At 43.6% G+C, this 22,392-nt stretch overlaps 1 protein-coding gene across 15 annotated transcripts in view; it reads left to right on the top strand.

Moving 5' to 3' along the window:
* The window catches only part of lrrc7 (leucine rich repeat containing 7), a 193,221-nt gene that overhangs the window by 160,703 nt on the left and 10,126 nt on the right, over positions 1-22,392 (top strand). For 10 of the 15 annotated variants that reach the window (XM_089001790.1, XM_089001788.1, XM_089001789.1 and 7 more), the window contains 10 exons: positions 6,761-6,985; positions 7,084-7,312; positions 7,756-8,106; positions 8,194-8,436; positions 9,112-9,324; positions 17,158-17,325; positions 17,792-17,911; positions 17,989-18,172; positions 18,333-18,601; positions 22,049-22,141. In XM_089001790.1, the coding sequence (XP_088857916.1) occupies positions 6,761-6,985; positions 7,084-7,312; positions 7,756-8,106; positions 8,194-8,436; positions 9,112-9,324; positions 17,158-17,325; positions 17,792-17,911; positions 17,989-18,172; positions 18,333-18,601; positions 22,049-22,141 (2,095 nt within the window). Of the gene's footprint in view, positions 1-6,760; positions 6,986-7,083; positions 7,313-7,755; positions 8,107-8,193; positions 8,437-9,111; positions 9,325-17,157; positions 17,326-17,791; positions 17,912-17,988; positions 18,173-18,332; positions 18,602-22,048; positions 22,142-22,226; positions 22,285-22,392 lie in introns of all 15 variants that reach the window. The other 5 variants (XR_016115647.1, XR_016115646.1, XM_089001795.1 and 2 more) reach the window with 3 other exon arrangements.

The raw sequence follows: 22,392 nt of genomic DNA, 5'->3' as shown, positions 1-22,392 counted from the left end.
TCTTTGTAGCATTTATCGCAAGCAGGGCCCAGAGTGTGATACGGATGAGCATTAAAAAATTGGTAATGGGGATTTGAGCTAATTATCGTCACCCCCCCTTGTTGAGACATTAAAAGTCTCAATTTGCCAACTGGGAACGTGTTTGCGTGGAAAAAAACGACCCGTTTTGCAGATGTATCAATTTGCAAAGGACCATTTGTCAATCACTGCTCTTGAATTTGGAGGCCAAATTTTGGCATGTCTCTCAACACCTGCATGGGCACCAATTCATGTGGCATTTGGCACGAAAATGTTGCACGTTGAGCACAGCTTCTCCTGCTGCTACTTCTCTGCTGGCGCTCAAGCAAATCATTTCTGCAAATTTTGTGTGGGGTACATGTCGCCACATTCTTTGGGTGGAGGAAAGCCTTCTACAATTCTTTAGCACGTTGGCATGGTCAGCAAACATTATGGAAATATGTATAAATGGTCATCATACTTGCCTTTTGTCATTCGTTAGAAGCGCACCGTTGACCGTCAGTCTCGCTTCTGCATAGGACATCCATCTGCGCCAACACAAACCAGTTGCATCTCCGGTCATCCTATTATGGATGCCCAGGAGTTCTTCCCTTCTGAAAGAAGCTGGTTAGCGCGGTAACCCTATACAATATAATATGAACATTTCCCCATTGTGGGACGAATAAATGTTTTCTGATTCTGATTTTCTGATTCTGAATATCTGATTCCGCCTGAATCTCTGACTGACACCGGTGCCCACTCAACGTATCTGTCAATTCCACACTTACCGACCTGAACGGCGAGAAATTCCTCTAATGTGCACTGCACTCAATTACTCTAATGTGCACTGCATTCAATGAATAAAACTAATTAGGAATCAAATCAATCACAACAGGTTACCCTGCCTTTTTAGCCGTAACTATGAACTACTTTTGAACTGACAAATGTCATCAACGTACGCAAAAGGCAGCCAGTAGATAATTTAGCATTTGCAGCTGACTTAATAAACACTGGATCTCCGCCATCGCATCTCCAATGTTGAATATTTTAGTTTGATCAAGCCTAATTGTGTCGCATTTCGTCGCTGGCTCCTGTTTTATTGAAAAATTCCAAATGACAAAATCAAATTTGGCGGAACTTAGAACTATTTAACTCTGAGGCGGTTGGATGAGAAATATTCCTACATCATTATAAATGCGTCTTATCTTGTCTTCCTAAAAATGTTTAAAATCGTCCGGCAAATTGAATAATTTCTCAACCACCATCCTTGTGTTTGCGAATTGTTGCGGCTCACATCATCTGCATTTTTTTTCCAAGATGGCGCCTGAGTAGGCAGCCATTAGCAAGTGCGCTCATGAGCCTTGCTACTGTTTTTTTTTTTTTTTTTTGTCTTGTTATTGTGTTTTCTTTTGTCACTTTATGTTGTTGTGCGTCACGTGGAATGGATACAGATTGTTTTTCAGAATTTTTGGCCACGACAATCATCAAGGAGGAGACTGTACTGAGCGGTTGCGCCTTTCGGCTGGAGTGTGGGAGGAAACCGGAGGACCCGGAGAAAACCCACGCGGGTCCGGGGAGAACATGCAAACTCCACACAGGGAGGCCGGACCGGGACGCGAACCGGCGACCTCTGCACTGTGAAGCCGGTGTGCTAACCACTCAACTACCGGGCCGCCCCAGTGGCTCCCCTCTCCCGGCAAATTGGCATTTTCATGTTTATTATGTTTGTTAAAGTAATTAGTAATATGTACCTTGCATGCTGGGTCCGAGAGGACAGTAATTTCATCTGTGCAGTATGTCATACATATTAGCATATTTGACAATAAAGCTGACTTTGATTTTGACCTTGATAAAAAGCATAATGAAAAAAAGTTAGTCATCATATTTAGCAAATCAACCTTGTACTCTTCAAATGGATTTCTCCACTGCGAAACTAATAAAGGTAAATCCAATCAGATCCAATTTGTTATCGCCATCAAATTCAATATATATATCGCATGTTTGAATCATCTGTCCTTTGACTTCAGGGATTTTTTTTTCAAGATAGCGCCTGAGTAATAATAATACATTTTATTTCAAGCGCCTTTCAAAACACCCAAGGACACTATACAATAAAAACAATAAGACAAATCACATAACAATAAAACCATAAGTAAAATAATACATAATAAAATAGCAGATAGTACTAGACATTGAAAGCAATTTTAAACAAGTGGGTTTTGAGGTGAGCCTTGAAAAAAGGGAGGGAGTCAATATTACGGATGTTGGGTGGAAGTGAATTTCAGAGTTTGGGAGCAGAGGGGCTGAAAGCTCTGCATCCCATCGTGGTGAGACGGGCAGAGGGCACATAGAGGTGAAGGGAGGATGAGGATCTGAGGGACCGAGAGGGAACAGAGATTTGAAGCAGGTCAGAAAGATAGGGAAGGGCAAGGTTATGGATGGCTTTGAATGTAAACAGAAGTATTTTGAATTCGATACGATGTTTAACAGGTAGCCAGTGGAGTTGCTGGAGGACAGGGGTGATGTGGTGAAAGGAGGGGGTTCTAGTGATGATCCGGGCTGAAGAATTTTGGACGAGTTGGAGTTTATGGAGAAATTTCTGATTGATACCGAAGAGAAATGCGTTGCAATAATCGATGCGGGAGCTGACGAGACTGTAAATAAGGATAGCAGCGGAGTGAGGGGTGAGCGAGGGACGGAGACGGTTAATATTACGGAGGTAGAAATAAGCAGGCCGGGTTATGTTATTTATATGGGACTGAAAAGATAGTGAGCTATCGAGGATGACACCCAGGCTCTTGACCTGAGGGGAGGGGGACACGGTTGAACTGTCAATGGTGAGAGAGAAACTGTTAGTTTTGTGGAGGGTGGATTTGGTACCGACAAGGAGAAGTTCGTTTTTTTCACTGTTAAGCTTGAGAAAGTAGGCAGCCGTCAGCAAGTGCTCTCATGAGCCTTGCTTTTTTTTGTTGTTTTTGTCTTCTTTTTGTGTTTTCTTTTGTTGTGTTATGCGCCGTGTGGAAACAAAAAGCCCCATGATTTCAACTCTATCAAGTAATTAATCACCAGCGAATCTAGCACCATTTACCATGTCAATTTATTCCAGTTTAATATGAATATTCATCAATCAGTCTAATTTGCCTGCCTATTTAATTTACTTAGTTTTTGTTTCAACTGGACGGTATTCATCAAAGAGTTAAGGCGAAAATTAGTGTTATGTCATTCATGAGGACGTCGAGCGGAGACGAAAGTCTCCTTGCTGCACCCGCTGGCTTCCTGGCTGCGTGATGTGGCATGGTTGGGCAGGTGTTTCGATGAGACGGGATAGTCATCTGGATGGCCCTCACTAGTCCTCTTGCAATGACATGGCTCTTTCCACAGGGCAGTCTCTCGTCCTGTGAAAGAAAGGAGAACTGCGCAGCAGATTACATGCAGGCAGGAACACGTTTGCCAATGTTAACGCATCCGCCTTATTCTTTTTCTGTTTTTATCGGAGGGTACATTATGTATCGAATGAATCAATTCGCCAATCCTAGAATGCGCCTCTGAATCTTGAAAACATTTTTAGGCGGCCCCCCAAAAAATGTTTCCAACTCCATCATGTTGATCATATTCACAGGCGTCCCCAGAAGATGATCAGATGGATACAATGGAGCAGAACGTCTTGATTTGCTCCTGGCACTTGAACCAACGCTGTCACTGTCACTCTGTGAATTGATTTGCCAACTCAGGTTGCAATGACTGAGTCCCCACAGAAAACAACATGGGTGCTCTCTGCAGCATTGTATAATGCACAGCTGAAGCCTCCACGCGGTTGCTGTATGGGGAGAGGGGGGTGCCTGTGGGGAGGGGCTGCCTCACCCCCACGAGTATCTTCCCCACCCACCTGAGCCAAATTCCCCAAGACTCGCCTTTTGTCTTTTAAAATAATTGGCCTTCCCTCCAGCATCTGGTTGATCGCATGAACTGTCAGAGGTGCGATCAGTGCAGACGCCCCCCATGGTTCCAGTCATTCAGTCCAACACACACACTAAGCACAAGCATCACACTCTCTTCGTCATTGGCAAGTCACACACACACACACACATACACACACACACAAACACATATACATACACACATGGACATACATACACACACATAGAAGCACACAAAGACACACAAAGACAGACGGCTCCCCCAAAATGGCTCTCATTTACCGACCCCCTTGTGTCCACGAATTGTCCTCCCCAGAAAAAGAAACTCCCGAAACCTCGGAACACCACATGGCATGCAACGATGACGAATGCACTAATGTTGGTGAATGCATTAACGTTACGGAAGATTTATGAATATTTGCAGCTGCATTTAAACAAAAAAAGACCATATAATCCTCCAATTCAAGAAATTAATCTCCCCCTGGCCCTTGCGCATAACCCCTGGTATTCTGACCATCAGGGAATGGAACCCTGGTCTGCCAGGCGCGCGGCAGCAGACGTCGTAATCTGTAAAGGCCTCATGAGTCACGTGCAGAAACTCTACGCCTGGGGCTGTAGAGTTGAGAGTAGAGAGCTGATCGCCAATACAAGCACTTCTGCCTACAGGTCCCCCCCATCGTAAATCATCCTTAACTAGAATTCCTTGGCCAAAAAAAAACATTCTGCAATCCATTAATTCAACATAGCTGCATGCCGGTGTCACTTACCCGTTAAAGCAATCCTGAGTGACGAGCATCAAGAAGAGAGGGCGCCCCACGCGAATCCACTCGATGGAAAGAGGCTTTGTCCTCTGGAAGAAGTTTTTTTCAAGACGGCGCCGCGAGAGTGGCTGCCTTTACAGCAGCTCCTATGTTTTGCTTTTCTACTTTCATTTCTTTCATAACTTTGCTGCTGTGAAATGTAAATTTCTCCACTGCGAGACTAATAAAGGCAAATCCAATCCAATCCAAGAAGCGGGGGTTTAAATGTCCCAGTATCGGTGATCAGGGGATTGACAGCAGCTGGCGGAGGTCGGGAGCGGCAACCCCGCCCCAGCTGTCAACTCGCACGTGACAACTTCAGTGTCATTAAAGCAGCTCGAAACATCGAGTAAATAACCCCTTTGTGTAGCAATGGTGGACTTAGCATATCGGCACCGGGCTTTTTATTTGTAGAATGGTAGTAGAAAGTTACTCTCAGGGTGTCACGTTGAGAAGTCGGAACGTTAATGGTTGGGGAGGATCTCTAAGCAGGTGACACAGACATTGGTGCTGGCAGATGATTTATTAACAAAAGGCGCGGGTCCGAGATAGCGCGGACCCGGAAAAAACTTGTTGAACAAAAAGTGATAAAACAGAGCACAGCGAGTGGGTGAGCGGGGGCGATCCGTCCAACCTCACTAGCTCGGGGAAAAATAAAAAAGCACACGAGGGTGCAAAACAGCATACGATCTCGAGAGTACAAACTGACGCGATCGTGGCAAAAAAATACCTCGGGCGAAGCAACTCTCATACTGATAGCAGTTCAAGGCACAGGCGAGGCGCGAGGCATAGTATCTTCCGACGCTGGGTGAGTGCCAGCGTCTGGTTTAAATGTCCAAATGTCCGTGATGAGGGAATTGACAGCAGCTGGCGGACGTCGGGAGCGGAGGCCCCGCCCAGCTGTCAACTCGCTCGTGACACAGGGAAGTGACACACAGTGTGGGAAATGTGTCAGGCTGAGAGTCACATGAAAGCCACGGTGCGCACCTGTGTTGCCACAAACTCACACCTCGTTCGTGGTTCTCAATGATCTTCTTCTCTTCAACTGTAATTTTGTTTTGTGTCTTCTTCGGCTGAACATTAGCCTGTGGTGAGGTATTTTTCGGTGTCATAACAGCAAAGTATCGTTGAAGACGATCAACGTGTGCACTCATAGAAATGGGGTGTGGAAAGGTAGGCCGGCTGGGCGCTGTTCGGCCGTGTGCTTTGGTGTTCTTCTGCCGAAGATTACTCCGCCAGCCGTTGTGGGGGGGGGGGGTGTATTGTGAAAAGTAGTGCTTAATCCAAGGTTTATTTTTCATAGATTTCACGTTCGTGAACCGAAAGGTTCATAAGGCAAGGTATTCGTTAACCAAGGCGCCACTGTACTACAGTACTCATTGTTATGTCTCATATGGGCAACATATTTGCACGCTAATCTGTCTGAAGTTTTTGATGAAGTTCTTAACCAGTTTTACAATTGTCATTTTCTTACGTTTTGGGAGGTTTGGGAGATCTTTCTCCACTTGCTGCATTTCTAGGAAATTCATTTTTCTTTCATTTCGTTCCATCCAGCTACTGTATACTCCCTTCAAATCTCAACTGAAATTGCAAAGGAGGCAAGAAACAGTGTGGACTTGTCAGTAGTCAATCCAAGGACATTATTTAGAAAAAACACCATTGACATTTGTTTGTAAGTACTCCATACACCATTGGGTCTATTGAGTTCTTACTGTTAGGGTCATTATTAGTGAAGCAGGAAGTAACAACTAAAATATTTTTTAATCTTTGGCATGGCACGAAATGTGACTGCCCACAGGCAGGCAGGTGAGAAGAGCCGAGAGGGATGAGAACGTGGGGCTTGTTGGGAGAGCTTTTATAGAGACAGACAGGATGTGACATCATTGTGAAGGTGGACAGAATGTGACATGTATAGGCAGACAGAATGACATGATGACAGGAAGTCCGAGAAAATAAAACGATGTGAAAGGAAATAGAAGAGATGTTTAAAATGTGTTCGTATAGCGAATTGCCCTAACACTCACCTCTTTTTCCTTCTTGTGCAAGGAGGGAGCAATCATCAGGGCCTCTTCCTGGAAGCTGGTTACATCACAACAATCAGGGGGAACAAAATAGAAAGGACAAGCTAACTGTCACTGGGGGCAACAAGGTAACCGTGGTAATGAGTAAAACATCTGACCGATTGTCTCCAATGATGAAAGAACCAAGGTCAAAGTTTAAAAAATCGCAAAGCATCGATGAGATTGATATTGGAGCCTATAAAGTCTACAGGTATTCTTTATTATGTGACTTACATTACCTGCGTTGTGATAAGTCATATTTGCGCTTATTTTGTTTTTTTTCTTCCTACACTGGTTCTTTATATCTAGTATTCCCATGGACAGCTACAGCTCATCCATTGAGGAGCAGAGCTGTTTGGACCGCCAAGAGCTGCCAGGTTCCATGGAGCAGACCAACATGGCTCGGTCCCAGTCTGCACCAATGTTAGATAAGGGGCTTGGAATCTCAGCACATGACAACCAGAATCAGCAGGGGCACGACAAAAAACTTGCAGTCCCACATAAAGCCTACCACTTTGATCAAAACTATAATCCCCAGGTCAGCAACATGCATTTACGATGCATGTTTAAAGCTTGTTTTACACTCAACAGGGAATGTAAACCAATGTTTCCACACAGCAAATGTTTATTTGTCAGTCTTCATTTAACTCACAAAAAGGTTGCAACGACATTTGACAGTCGTGCAAGTTTGTTGCCGATATTTTGAACACATTCAAATGTATTGCAACCATGAAAATCGCTGCCAACAATTGTTGAAGACCTTTGCAATTTTTAGCAACTTTTATCAAAATCTGTGGGAAAAACGGCATTTGCTACACTCCCAAACACTCATAAACCTTCAACAATCTGTGAAAAACACCTTAAGGAATATTGTAATTGTTTTTTTAAACTTTACTGCATTTTTGACATGAGTTTGAGAACCCGTTATCGTCAATGCAGCAAATTAAACATTACTCATTGTCGACAATTTTAACCAACCAGGTGACGATGGACAGACGGGCCCCTCCACCTTTCCCCAATACACCAGATTATGTCAACCACTCATCAAAAGCATTGGAGTATATCAATCAACCTGGAAAGACTTTACCTAAGGAGTTGGTGAGCCCTCGGTATCGTGCTTACCCACCACTGGATATGTTCTCTTTCCCACAATCGCCAATAGGTCAGGATGGTTCCACTAATCAGCAGCTGCAACCAATCCCATCGCAGCGTTCTAAACCAGGGTTTTTGAGGAGAGCAGACTCATTGGTAAGCTCTACCGAACTAGCTTTGTTCCGTAGAGTCCACGAGGCCCAGCAGGAAGCCTTGCAAGAAAGTCAATACAGACAGCAAGTATGACATGAGAATGTATACATATTTACTATGTCATTAAAAAAAGCAATGTTATCCCTTCTATTGAAACAAATTTTGCTTGTACAGCATCAGGGAGCCCCTCCTCTTTATAGTCGGGCGCTGGCTTATTCTACTGCCATGGACCACTCTGCCAACACAGAAGACAATCAGACTCAAATGATGCACAAGGGAAATGGACGCTACGATGACGATTATTCCAGCTACCAGGAACAGAAGAAACCTCTGATTGTTTATCCAACAAGGAGCTTGACTCAACGGCGGCCCCTGTCTGCTCGAAGCTACAGCACTGAGACCTATGGAGCATCTCAGGTGTCTCACCTCAGTAAATAACACAGATGTTAGCACCACTGTATATGCTGTCATTTCAGAATCAGAATCATCTTTATTGCCAAGTATGTAGAACACACAAGGAATTTGTTTCCGGTCGAACACGCTGCACTAGTATCATCATCAAAAAATTGCAAAGAGGCACTATACAGTTCCATTTGGGCTACTGTTCAAAGAGTTAATGGCTTGGGGGAAGAAGCTGTTTAAATGTCTGCTGGATTTGGTGCGGATGGATCGGTAGCGCCTGCCGGAGGGGAGTAGCTGGAAAAGGTGGTGGGCAGGATGCGGAGGGTCCAGTATGATTTTCCGCGCCCTAGTTTGGATTCTTGCAGTGTGTAAGTCCTCGAGAGTAGATAGGGCGGTGCCAATGATTTTTTCCGCCGTCCCAACGGACAGTTGAAGTCGGATTTTGTCCATTTTTGTGGTGGCCCCGAACCAAACGGTGATGGAAGAACACAGGATGGATTCGATGACAGCTGTGTAGAAATGTTGCAGCACCTCCTGTGGCAGGCCATGCTTCTTTAGCCAGACAGATAATCAAATATATTGATACTCAACATGCAGCCTGATTTCTCGTCAGTGTATGTTTAGCCATACAGGATTGATGGTGAAAAGGAAATATAATGTCAGTCCAATTGACTGTTACTTGACCATCAGGCACGTCCAGTATCAGCTCGTCCCACAATGGCGGCCCTCCTGGAGAAGATGCCTCCTGACTATACTCTGGCAACCTCCCCAGAGAAACCTTCTGATGACACCATCAAAGTACGACCTGTGGTATCACAGAAGCCTGAAGACGTCATTTCCAAAATGCCTGCCGATTGGAGGCAACAGCTGCTGAGACACATTGAGGCCAAACGCCTGGATAGGGTATGTTGAAATGATATGGATATGAGAGGTCACACATACAGTGTATGTAGGCATTACCTGTATTTATCTGCGTAAGTTACTATCACATCTTGTCTGCTACTAATGTAAGCAGGTGCAGAAGAAACCATGACGTGAAATGGCACAATCCAACATTTGTGAAACAACACTTATTACTTATTACAATTACTTCTAAAATAATATCTCACTTATTTAACTGATTTACTGTGTAATTTTTAATATAATGTGTAATGTAGAATAAAGCAATTCATAAATCGTTAACGATAATCATTTTTAAAAACTATCAGTAGTAATTATATAAATAGTTGCAGTAGTACCATTTTCTGGAGAAAACATGTATCACATACTTGTCCTGCTGAAGTAATTGTGCTCTCATTACCACTTTTACCCTGGTCTGGTCTTAACCCTTGTAATGTTTTAGAAAGTTGCCACATCATTTGTTTTAGCAGGTTTAGATCAGCCAGAAATAGAAAAAAAACAAGGTTTATCATATGGGGCAGCGCGGTGGTTGACGAGTTACCGCGTTGTCTTCACAGTGCAAAGAAAAATTGAAATGTGCTTAGATAACACCGCAGTGCATTTGCTACTTCATATAGATACAACAAAATCAAGCACATTTAAATGACAATAACGTGCAGTGATTACATTTATTAGACCACATCTCATGAAAAGTTTCCGCCACGACTGCCCAATGATTGCAGAGGTGCCGGGTTCTTTGCCTGTGTGGAGTTTGCATGTTTGCTATGTGGGTTTTCTTCGGGTACTGCGGTTTCCTCGCATATTCCAAAAAAATGAATGGCAGACTGATTGAACCCTCTAAATTGTCCCTCTGTGTCAGTGTGAGCGTGGATGTTTTTTGTCTGCAGTGTACGTATATGTGGCCTGCAGTTGGCAGGCAACTGTTTCAGGGTGCCCCTGCCTACTGTCTGATTACAGTTGGGATAGGCTCCAGCGTTCTCTGCGATCTTTGTGAGGATAAGAGTGTCCAATAATGGATCAGGAGATGGAATGTGTTTAGCCATATTAAAAAGGTCCTTGCAAGTCAGTGAATCCGGTTTAACAGCTACAAAGTGACTGTTTAAGAAATCCCCAGAAAAAAAGTAATGAATCATGAAGATTGTACTATCTGCTTAGTCTTGAAGTGTCAAATCACGGAAAACTTTATACACCTACAGAATTGACTTGAAACTGTCATGCTTTTTGTTATTTTGTTTTTTTAAACAAACATTGTTGGTTTTAAATTCTTGTTTCTCTTTTTGCTTCGGTGTTCAACGAAGTTCTGTGATAAAAAATATCAGTGACGACGATAGATGGTGAACACAAAACTACTTTATTCTAGTGAGACAGAAAAAGCACTTATCTCGTCGAGGCAGGAGCGAAGGCAGGAGCACACGAACAAAGATCACAAAGAGAGGTGAAGAGCTCCCGCTCCGACTAGTTTTTGGACGTGCACAGAAGCGATCTGTTGTCCAATCAGCTACGGACAACTCGATCTTCCGTCCAATCGAACAACTCAGTGTTGGGAGGACCTTAGACTGAATCTGGAGTTGTTGCGTCTTGCAACAACTATTGAACTAATAAGCTTGATAATGTCATGTAAACTATATTAAACATGCAATAATCATAGTATGTACTGAGCTAAACATGGAATAACATAATATGTTTACTAATCTAAGCATGAAATAACGTAATATGTTTACTAATGTGCATAAACACTCTATCATTCCCTACTGTTGCACATTTAAACATCAGTTCATACATTTCCAAAACAGTTTTCATGCATGCACGTCATACTAACTGCACAGGGAACCATTCTTTATTTTTACTTTATTCATCTAATCTAATCCAATCTAATCTAATCTAATCTAATTTTATCTAATATTATCTAACCTAATCTAACTAACACCATGGAGAAGGCGAAAAACCTCTATCACAACTTTGCTTCTGTGATATGCAACCTCTCCATTTGTGAGGGTTTTAAATTTTAATGAGGAAAACTCCTTCTCGGCTCTCCGTTTCTTTTTTTGCTTGGGTTTGTTGGAGCAACCACACTCTGGCCATGGTGTACTATTCCTAGCTACAACACAGGGTCCCCTCACGCATTTGTTGATACAAAACCTTTGCGTAATTCACCTGAGAATTAGTTATCATATTTATTAGCATTGCTCTTAAGCATGGAATAATACAACCAATGACTAAGAAAATAAATACAATCACAATTGCGAAAGGGATACACATTCTGAGCAAAGTCGTATACCAAGGGCCCCCAAAAAGCATTTCAAAAATCCACGGTTGATCAGGCCGGTGATCTTTGGCCATGGCATCTCTGAAATCCCTGACAACAGACAAAGCATCAGTCATGTTTATGGAATTCGCTTCTTCGGGTATGTACGTACAACAAGTGTCACCCACCATAGCACAGACGCCCCTTTGTGGGGCTGTCAAAAGGTCCAAAACCATTCTATTTTGCAGCACCATTTGTCTAATTGCTGCAATTTCAGTGTTTTGCATTTCATCTACTTCCAAGCTGGCATTTACAAACACTTGAAACCTGTAGTCAATTGTTTCAATTCGTAGCATGTTTTTAGCTACTTCAATTTGTGGAAAAAGAGCTAACATTACCTTACTACCAGTGCTATGGTGTTTGAATTTGTTCTGGAACATTCCCCAGATTGAATCATGGGGCTTAAACAACACTGTTCTTTTCACATGATGGTGTGCTGGACGACTGGTAACGATGAAAGTATTGTCAGTTACAGTAACAGGTGCGCACAAACCGTAGGCTCTCGGAGGAATAAAAGAATATACTTTCCAACCACAACCGCCAAAGGTGTGAAGATACGGGTAAAATGGTGACATTGGTGTTTAACGGTAGCACATATAAACATCTATCCTCATCTATAATACCTAAGTTTTGACCTGTACCGTATATTGCAACGCATACTGGTAATCGCCACCCGCTCTCAGTCATAACCTGATTCTCAGTTTCCAAAATGTTGTATCTAAACTTGGAGCAATCTCTCCTCTCGAAGCATTGCGAAGAACCGGAAAATGTTGATCAGGTTTATGAAAAGATATTAACATATACGCAGCTCGAGCCATTTTATCTCCAAATACCTTTGAATGCATGCGCTGTTGCATCACGAAATGTGGCATATAGGAACAAACAGAACAATTACTTTTCACATTTTGTTTCACAATTAATGTAGCATAACGATACCATGTGTTTGATAGCAACAGATTCCAGTCATGTTTTTCTCCTGCAAACGGTTGATATAATGCGTCCATGACACCTGAATTTTGGGCTTTTTTGGCAGGTATTTCAACATAGGCTGTCAGTCTGATGTGCGGTTTATGTTGGAAAGGCGATGTCACGACTGGTGATGTCAAAGATGACATGATGTATATAGTTACGGGAAAACCAGTGTGGTGTTCACGAAAATCAGGACAGAGTCTCAAGTCCATGCATCCTGCAACATCATGAGTTATGATAGCAAGTTGGATATCAGTCATTGTACCACCAGTTCCAGTTCCAGTTCCTAACCAGTCGCCTCAAGCTATCTTGAGGACGATTCGTTTTGCTTCATGGGCACAGCTATTTCGAACCCATTCTGTGTTAGGCTTAGAACGGACCACAACGGAATCCCAACCAGTGGTCCAAGCCTTCCCTGACTTGATACGAGTGTACCAAAACTCTTGAGGATAATTGCTTCCATCTTGTCGTGCTTCGTTCACGAGGATGCTAAGAGGAAATGACACAATTCCTGCAGCTTGTAGTGGAAAGCAGGCTACAGGATGTGCCATGTTTGGACACTTTTCTGCCGTTGTTGGGTGTAAGGGTGGAGTTTCGCAGGCTGATGGAATGGGAGGCTCTACGTGTGTCATCTGGATTGCCTCCACGAATTGGTACAGCAAGATGATGTGGACCAAGCCCATGGCTATGGAGTAGTTTGGCTCCGTCTCTCTTCCACCTCGATGGCAGTTGGCGTTGTGATCAGCACGGTAAATGGCCCTTCCCACTTTGGTGCAGACCTTGATCAGCACCTCGTCTCCAGGGCACAGCAGCCTCTGGTCCTGTGGAGGGAACAAAGAGGACTGCGGCAGTACACATGCTGTGGACCTCTTTTTGTTGTAAAATTTTCACACAACGATTTTGCCAACAAAGCGCTTGGATCTGATTCATTCTTTTGCCCAAAGTTCACCTTCCCTCACCTTCATGGGAGGAAAATGGTCTTCCATGCAAGATCTCAAAAGGCGTTAAGCCATTATTATTGGCCATTATTTTCACATATAATTCAATCAGAAATAGACGTTCAGGCCATAATTTGACTGTTGCCTCCATCGTTTTGCTGAGTCGATTTTTTATAGTACCATTCGTTCTTTCAACTAATCTTGCACTCTGTGGATGATATGCACAGTGATTTTTTTCAATGCAATTCCTAAATGTTCAGAAATTTTGGTTATTACATCATTAACAAAATGTGGCCCATTATCACTCCAAATTATTCATGGTATGCCATGTTCTGGAATAATATGTTTGCATAACGCTTTTGCAACGGATAATGCATCGGATTTCTTTGAAGGCACAATTTCCCCCATCTGGTGAATGAATCAATTAGCACCAAACAGTATTTATAAGAATTACTTGTGCTTAGTTCAATGAAATCCTTGTGGACCACTTCAAAGGGGTGTGACCCCTGTGGAAATTTTCCTCTTTTTGGTCGCATTTTACCCTGTGGATTATGTTTACATCATCTCAAACCATCCCTCCTGTTGATACATGTGACCTACCATGGCTCAATCGAGCCACCATAGGGAACATGTTTCTCGGTAAACATGGTTTATTGTCTATTTTATACAGCTCATCAACTAGCTTAGCACCATAGGCAAGCCACAAATCTTTTTCGGATTTTGTAGCTAATGCTTGTATCTCCTTCAACACTTGTCTGGGCACTAATTCACGTCTCTCTTGATTTACTAGATTGAAAGTAGTCTGAGCAGCCTTCTTGGCGGCTGCATCTGCTCTTGCATTACATGACCTAATCCTGTCTTTAGCCCTTGTGTGTGCTGCACATTTGCAAAAAGCCACACTTTTTGGAAAGAGGATAGCTTTCAATAATCCTCTCAATAAATCTGCATGTTCAACAATCTTTCCTTCTATCCATTTACGCTTCAGTCAATGCAACAATTTCTGTTTTTTGCGTTGAATGTTTTTGGTAATGAACCATCAGCAATAATTTCAACGTAGATGCTGCCAGGTAAAGGTGTGTCATCCAAATCAGGTTGTAGAAATGTCATCATCTTTTTTTCTAGAAGTTCAACTTCTTTTTTGGCAAAACTGTAACATAGTCAAGGAAGTTATATTACCTGTACTTTCTAGATTTTGGAACAAAGTCATTGATACCATTTTTTTTCTCTTCAGTGAGTGAATCAAGCAAGATGTCGTCAATGTACAAAATAATTTTAGAAGTCATCCATTTTTTTCTTTTTTTAAGGTCAACAATACATGAATACATTTCTTGTGAGAAAAAAAAATGGTGTAACGACTGAGTGTCCCCAGTAGGGGACGTCTGTTCCAATCTATTCTTCCTAAACCGCATCTGGTCTATATAAAGCAGTAAGGGGAGGGGAAGAGTGAACGGGGGGAAATAGTGGAGTGGACCCCGCGCGCAGATCCTTCCCCCCTTTGACCTCTGACTCCCAAGCTCAAATTCCCCATTCCACAGCTCGCCCCGCCTACCGCATCGGTTAATTCTCTGTCTCAGCAATGGCGATTTTAAGAACATGAGCTCCTTTGTCCTTTTAAGGCAGGAGGTACTTTTTCAGCGACCATCTTTGAAGACATAGCTTTTTCATTCTTTCCAATCTGCTTGAATTGGTCAACATATATGGAATCCTCATCATGTCAGAAAAGAATACAGTTGGGGTGTCAGAAAAACAAATTGAGAGCGTCCTTTCAGTATGTTTTCACATGTACCCCATTTTTTTATGTTGAATTTCATACCCCGGTGGATTTTTTCCATAATGTTCTCACAAACCAATCTCCGTTGGGCTGTCACCTCCTCATACGTAATGTTTGATCCTGTTGAAGTTTTACCAGAATAACACCCTTTCACCCGATTCCAATGATGTCCCAGACATCTTGTTTTAATTCTTCAAACGGATACAAGGAGGAGAAGAAGGAGTAGGTGATCTGAAGCGCTCGCTCGGGGCAGCCCACAGCCCCTCCCCTTGGTCTCCCATGGGGTTGCTCTGTAGTTTGAAACAATGGTTGCTTTCGATCTGCCATCTTTTCACTAAGACGTCCAACAGATGAAGCAATAGTTTCATCGTCCGAGCTCACTTTGGAAGTCATCGCGACCATTGCTTTCTCCTCTTTTTTAATTCATTTCACTTCCAGTTCATGCTCTCTGATTCGCACTTGTGTAAGCCATGTATCACAAGCTAAAATCTCATCACGGATCTTTTGGAGAGATCTGCCAACGGCAGACGCCTCCTGGAATTTCAAACGAAACATAATCTCTTTCAATGGCTGAATTTACAAAGCACCAGAAAATTCACCATGTTCCATCCACTTCTTACAATAAAGTTCACTTCCTGGGAACTTTTTAGACATAAATTCAATATCCCGATGAATCGGAGCTTTCTTTGAAAAAATTGTACCCATTTTTCCAAATCTCCAACTCACAAATTCCTTCTGTTAACTCTCACTCAGAAAAAGGGACACACCTCGCAATGTTTATTCGAACTCAAAGAACAAAAGGGCGCAAGCAGCGCCAGTCCCCAGTCACGATGCGCGTTCACACGCACACACAATGAATGCACTTACGCGCACACGCACACACACGCGCACTGACACGCACACTAACGTCTCAAATGACTCCTTCGCCCCCACCTTTTTTTCTTTTCTTTGTGTGAGACAAAGAAACTTTTCTGTTTCAATATTCTAGCATAGAACAACCAATTTAAATGTATTAATTTTCAGATACGTCTGTGTAAGCTCTCAGTCGTACAGGACTGTCCATCGATGAGAAGGTTTCTTCAGCCCTCATCTGTACAATTTTGAAGTACAATTTTCCCCCACTCCCTCCGGTAAACAAAGTAATGTAGTTTATTCCATACATTGTCTCCCCAATGTACTGCTCTTTACAATTTTCATTCTTACAATGTATGGAATAAACTACATTACTTTGTTTTTCATTTGGTAGCCTATATTTTGGATGCACTAATTTTTGCCTTAACGTGTTTATCGGTTTGAAATAAATTGGAATTTTATGTTGCCAAAGGACTCTTTGTAATTTTTCAGAAACTCCGTTCATACAATAGCCTGCTTAGGCAAAACAGGTTAGGCAACATTCGTAATGCTGATGAGGTGATACCGGTGGGAGTGGGGGAAATAGGCCAGTCGTTAGTCAGGAATGTAGGAACAATCCGTGGGGCCACAGGGAGGGGTTCTCTGCTCCCCCCAACCTGAGAGTAGGGACCTATCATAGCTGTGTCCGGTGCCGCCATGCCTGAACATTAGGGATATATAAATAGGGCCGATACGACCAGTCAGACTTTAGTTCGCTGACGAAGCCTCTTGGATAGGAGGCGAAACGTCCGAAACCTTCAAATTTGTACAAATGACGGCTGAAGAAACCTTCTCATCCATGGACCACTCCTGTACGACTGAGAGCTTACACAGACGTAGTGTTATTGATGTGTGTCTGGATTCCTGTCTGTCTACCCAATGCAGCAGCACACTCTGTGTTGGCTATGCCTCCCATCTCTTTTCATTCACCCATGTCATGTGATGTTGTCTTCTCCAATCAGAGTGGTGTCCTAAAGCACAATTCGCTCATGCTGGGCATGCTCTGTCAGGGCGGGGGTCATGGCCAGGGGCGCAGCAGTACTTTGAACTTAAACGTTTACAATAACGCTAAGTTTGAGCACCCTGCTGGCCGATGGCTGCCACTACCTTCTTCTCCTTCTGCTGCTGCTGTGAGTACCCATTTAGAACATTGAGCCCCTGGCACTGCATTGCATGGAGAGATATGTAATGAATCTTGAAGAATAGTCGCGTTAAAGAAGGAATGGATGATGCAGAATATTGTTAAAGCAAAATCTTAAACAACTTTACAATCACAACAAAGTAGAAAAAACGTGAACAATACAAGCAGACTCACAGTCAGTACTGTTATGAAGCAGGTGATGATAATAAATTAAAGTGCAATGCGAAAACCACAACCACAGGTGAAAAGGTCAATGGAGGTATAGGAATAATAATGACAAAAGCTTTCTAGTGGTGTTACAAGGTTTCACAAACAGCTGAGCCTGGATAAAGCAAAAATAAAAACTATGTTCCATGCCAAAACAAAATCAAAATCATGCTGTTATTATGTTATTTGTGTCAGAAAATTTGTCAACTTCTTGCCAAATATTATTCTGTCCCTTTTATTTCTCCAAGAGCCCTTCCCAGCAGGCTGCAATGCTGGATAATGATCAAGAGTGTGTGTCAGGGGGCAATCAATGGGCTCCCTATTCACTCGGTAGGAGAGATGTCCCACCTGACAACCTCATGAAAAAGGTCAGAGTTGACATAAATGTACATGACAGAGTCAAAATAAGCAGACCTTCTCTAACGCCTCCTTGCAATTTGCCCAGGGAGGCCACTGTCACAACACCATCGTCACCTCATCATCCTCCTCCATGGCCACAACACCTCATTGTATGGGTGGCCAACAGGATTATGATGGTGTAATGATGAATAAGGGGGTCCAATATCAGCCAGGAATGCCTTTATCAGTCGTTCTGTCAGGGGGGCAGTGTCCCGGGAATGTGCCTCAAGGTAAATGATAATCTACTTTCGAGGTAATTGGTTCTGACTCTGGGATGTTGCGATTTTGAGAACATTTCCTCGGAAAATTTAATTCTAGTGCATCAAAATAAATAAATAAATAAAGGGATATCCAATCCAATCCAATCAATCCTTTGTTTTTCCCATTTAGCGCTGAATACCCCTGGCCAGGTCTACTCAAGTGCTGGTCTGCCCATGGTCCTGTCATCATCGGGAAACCAATCCCAGTACAGCCTGCATACATCCCACATGTCACATCAGCCTCCACACCCTCCCAACAGCTCCCAGTACCACAGCAAACAGGGAATGGGCCACAACAACCAGGTTGTTGTGACGACCAATACGAACCCACGGCCTCAAAGCGCCCGTTGTCTTCTCCAAACTAAGAGCCAGAAGAGCACTGATAGTTACCAAGAACAGGTATTTCATGATTTTCTTCTCATGTGTCTATCTAATGCAGCATGTTTTGCTGCACTTCCAAAAGTCACTTTTGAAGGTCAGTGGGCGACAATGTTGTAATCATTGTTTTGTTAAAATAATGTTTGTTTTGTTTTGTAGTTGAAGTCTCATAGGAAATGTTACTTCTTGACTCAAAAAGCTTAATTTACTTTTGTTTCTCAGCTTACGAAACCAAAACTCGTGGCCCAGTTTGCCGTTTTAACCAGTAATAATAATAATAATAATAATAATAATAATAATAATAATAATAATAATAATAATAATAATAATAAGGGTGGCCCGGTAGCCGAGTGGTTAGCACACCGGCTTCACAGTGCAGAGGTCGCCGGTTCACGTCCCGGTCCGGCCTCCCTGTGTGGAGATTGCATGTTCTCCCCGGACCCGCGTGGGTTTTCTCTGGGTCCTCCGGTTTCCTCCCACACTCCAAAAACATGCATGGCAGGCAGATTGACCACTCCAAATTGTCCCTAGGTGTGAGTGTGAGAGTGACTGTTGTATGTCTTTGTGTGCCCTGCGATTGGCTGGCAACCAATTCAGGGTGTCCCCCGCCTCGTGCCCGAAGACAGCTGAGATAGGCTCCAGCAACCCCCGCGACCCTAATGAGGAATAAGCGGTACGGAAAATGAGATGAGATGAGATAATAATAATAATAATAATAATAATAATAATAATAATAATAATAATAATACATTTTATTTATAAGCGCCTTTCAAAACTCTCATGGTCACTTTACAGTTAAAGAGTTTGATTGTTCTCTTTATTTGTAAGTAGGTTCGTTGTCAGATCTCCCAGGCAGGTGACGCGCAGAGCTTGATCGTGGCGTGGAGTTGAGCAAGTCGTGCCGTGATGTCCGGCGTGAACCGGGCGTGTCTGTGCGGGGCTTTGCAAGGCTCTTTGAGTCTGTGAGTCCGAGATGAGTCTGAGATGATTCTGCCCCGTGATTCGCCCCATCTCTCTGTCCCGCGACAGCTCCTTTCATACAATTTTCAAGCGTGTGCTATGCGTCAGGGTGAGACGCACATCAAGGAGATCAAGGAATTGAAAGACATGAAAGGGTTGAAAGGCGCACTTCAAAATCATACACACGTGTGACGCCACAGGGCTCGCCTCCTGGATCCGAAGTCGGTGAAAGCGATGAAGGAAAAAGAAATAAAAACAAAAGTCATTCTGCGACATGGTGAGGCCAGGCAAGATGACGGTCACCGGGCATGGCAGGCGTCGGTGGGGTGGTTGCGGAGGAAGTTTCGTGGTGCCTGAAGTCATTGTATGGGAGCACGGCAAAGAGTGCTCTACGACTGCCAGTTTGAGTCGATCGATGGAAACTTTCCTCGCGGCCGTCGAGTCAATGCCGGAAGGTCTACGCACCGTGAGTTGTTCGGCTGGGATCGGTCAAGTCGGAGAATCGATGCGGGATTGTGAGGATGGAAGGAGCGTGGGGTTGGTCATGCTGCCGGGCACGGACAGGCAGGTCATCGGCGACGGTGGCGTTGATCGCGCTGCCCTGGCGCTCTGCAGGACGCTGAGGAAGCACGCTGACGTCGGCGGCCGTGTCGGCCATGAAACGTCTTCCCGAAGTCCGATCGTGGACATAAGCGATGTCCGACGATGTCCGATCGTGGACATATACGATGTCCGATCGTGGACATAAGCGATGTCCGACGATGTGCGATCGTGGACATATACGATGCAGCTAGTTGCAGAGTCACCAGACGAATTGGACGATGTTGGCCATCAGGGTGCGGCAGGTTTCATGGTGGGGTCAGGGCGCCCACGGGTGGTGGCGGCCCATCGGGAGCTCGGCTCGAGGGGTCTTGCTGTGAAGATGCCGGGTTCACGGGCAGCTGGGAAATCTGGGTGTTTCCATTTGGAGAGTTGATTGGGCTGAGGAGGAGGGAAAAATTTTCCTGGCTGGTTCTCTTTATTTGTAAGTAGGTTCGTTGTCAGATCTCCCAGGCAGGTGACGCGCAGAGCTTGATCGTGGCGTGGAGTTGAGCGAGTCGTGCCGTGATGTCCGTCCGACGCCCGGCATGAGCCGGGCGTGCCTGTGCGGGGCTTTGCAAGTCTCTTTGAGTCTGTGAGTCCGAGATGAGTCTGAGATGATTCTGCCCCGTGATTCGCCCAATCTCTCTGTCCCGCGACAGCTCCTTTTATACAATTTTCCAGTGTGTGCTATGCGTCAGGGTGAGACGCACATCAAGGAGATCAAGGAATTGAAAGACATGAAAGGGTTGAAAGGCGCACTTAAAAATCATACACACGTGTGACGCCACACAGTCACAGGATAAGGTTTTCTGTGGGTGAGCAGCAGCAGCCACACGCGTCAGCGTTCACTCAACCCGGAAGTAACTCAAGTAGAATAGTAAGACAAATAGATAGTGACATCCACCTGTCTAATCTGCTTTGTGGTTGTCGAAAGCCAAGGTTTCGGTAACCACTAATAGGTTAATAAAGGTTATGAATTATTTTTGTCTTTATTTGAGGTGATTTTAAAGCAGGTTTGAGCATGATAATGGCTGCCTGCAGAGTTAATTAACTGAGCCAAATAATTGTCCAGTTAACTCCCACTCCACGCTCTGTAAGCGGGAGGGCGGGGGGGGGGGGGGTTAATTACACACAGAATAAGACAAAACAGACACTCCAATAGATGATATTTAGAATGCAAAAAGATAAGTGTGCTAGCAAGTTCTAGTTTGGCCCAAGGACAACATGAGTGTCTGTTTTAAAAAAATAGCTCAACAAAAAAAATTGCTGGACACTTTGGCTTACTATGAGCATCGATGAGAAGGTTTCTTCAGCCGTCATCTGTACAATTTTGAAGTTTTCGGACGTTTCGCCTCCTATCCAAGAGGCTTCGTCAGCGAACTAAAGTCTGACTGGTCGTATCGGCCCTATTTATATACGAAGCCTCTTGGATAGGAGGCGAAACGTCCGAAACCTTCAAAATTGTACAGATGACGGCTGAAGAAACCTTCTCATTGATGGACCACTCCTGTACGACTGAGAGCTTACACAGGCCTTACTATGGGCAGTTAAAACAAACGAATGTCATGCATTTGCTTGAGACCAATAATAAAATTTGTGTTTTCCCAAAGGTTTTGATTAATATTTTAGAGGTGTAATTTGAGTGCAGTGATACTGCAATATTTTCCTTGCCCCATTAGCAGCCTGTCAGAATTTAATATCGGGCCATGCCTACAAACTACACAGTAATTCCTATTCCTGAATGTCTGATGTACAATACATTTCATTTTGTCAGTCTGTCATTCCAATTTTTTTGCCAAAGATTTCTTTGACAGTAAAGATTCTGTAGCCACGAGAACATGAAAATTGTGAAAAATGTTTATTCAATTACAAACAATGTTAATGGCATTATATTTCCAGTTGTCTATGTTTCTATTCTCTTTCTAGTTGTGTGTGAGAATAGAGAAGAAGCCCGGTCTTGGTTTTAGTATCTCTGGTGGCATCAGTGGTCAGGGGAATCCATTCAAACCGTCCGACATGGTATGACCTCCTCATGTTTTCTCAGGAAATGCAATGCAAATATAGTCTCTAGCACATTTTGCCTGTGCTGTCTGTGTGTGGGTAGCTGATGTTATATCTGTAGGTGTAATGTTGTCTTCGTTGGACTTGCTTAGAATGTAATGGTAAGTTTCAGTTACACTCACTGCATGATCACGACAGTTCTTAAAACTGGGCAGAGGGTACGAATTACAAATATGTGTTGACACATTCGATAGGAATAGAGTGCTTAA

Source organism: Hippocampus bargibanti, linkage group LG07, assembly GCF_051943395.1.
Source record: "Hippocampus bargibanti isolate YZ-2025 linkage group LG07, ASM5194339v1, whole genome shotgun sequence".
Taxonomy (NCBI): Eukaryota; Metazoa; Chordata; class Actinopteri; order Syngnathiformes; family Syngnathidae; genus Hippocampus; species Hippocampus bargibanti.
Note: the sequence above shows the minus strand (reverse complement) of the source record. Positions and strands in the feature narration are given on the sequence as shown.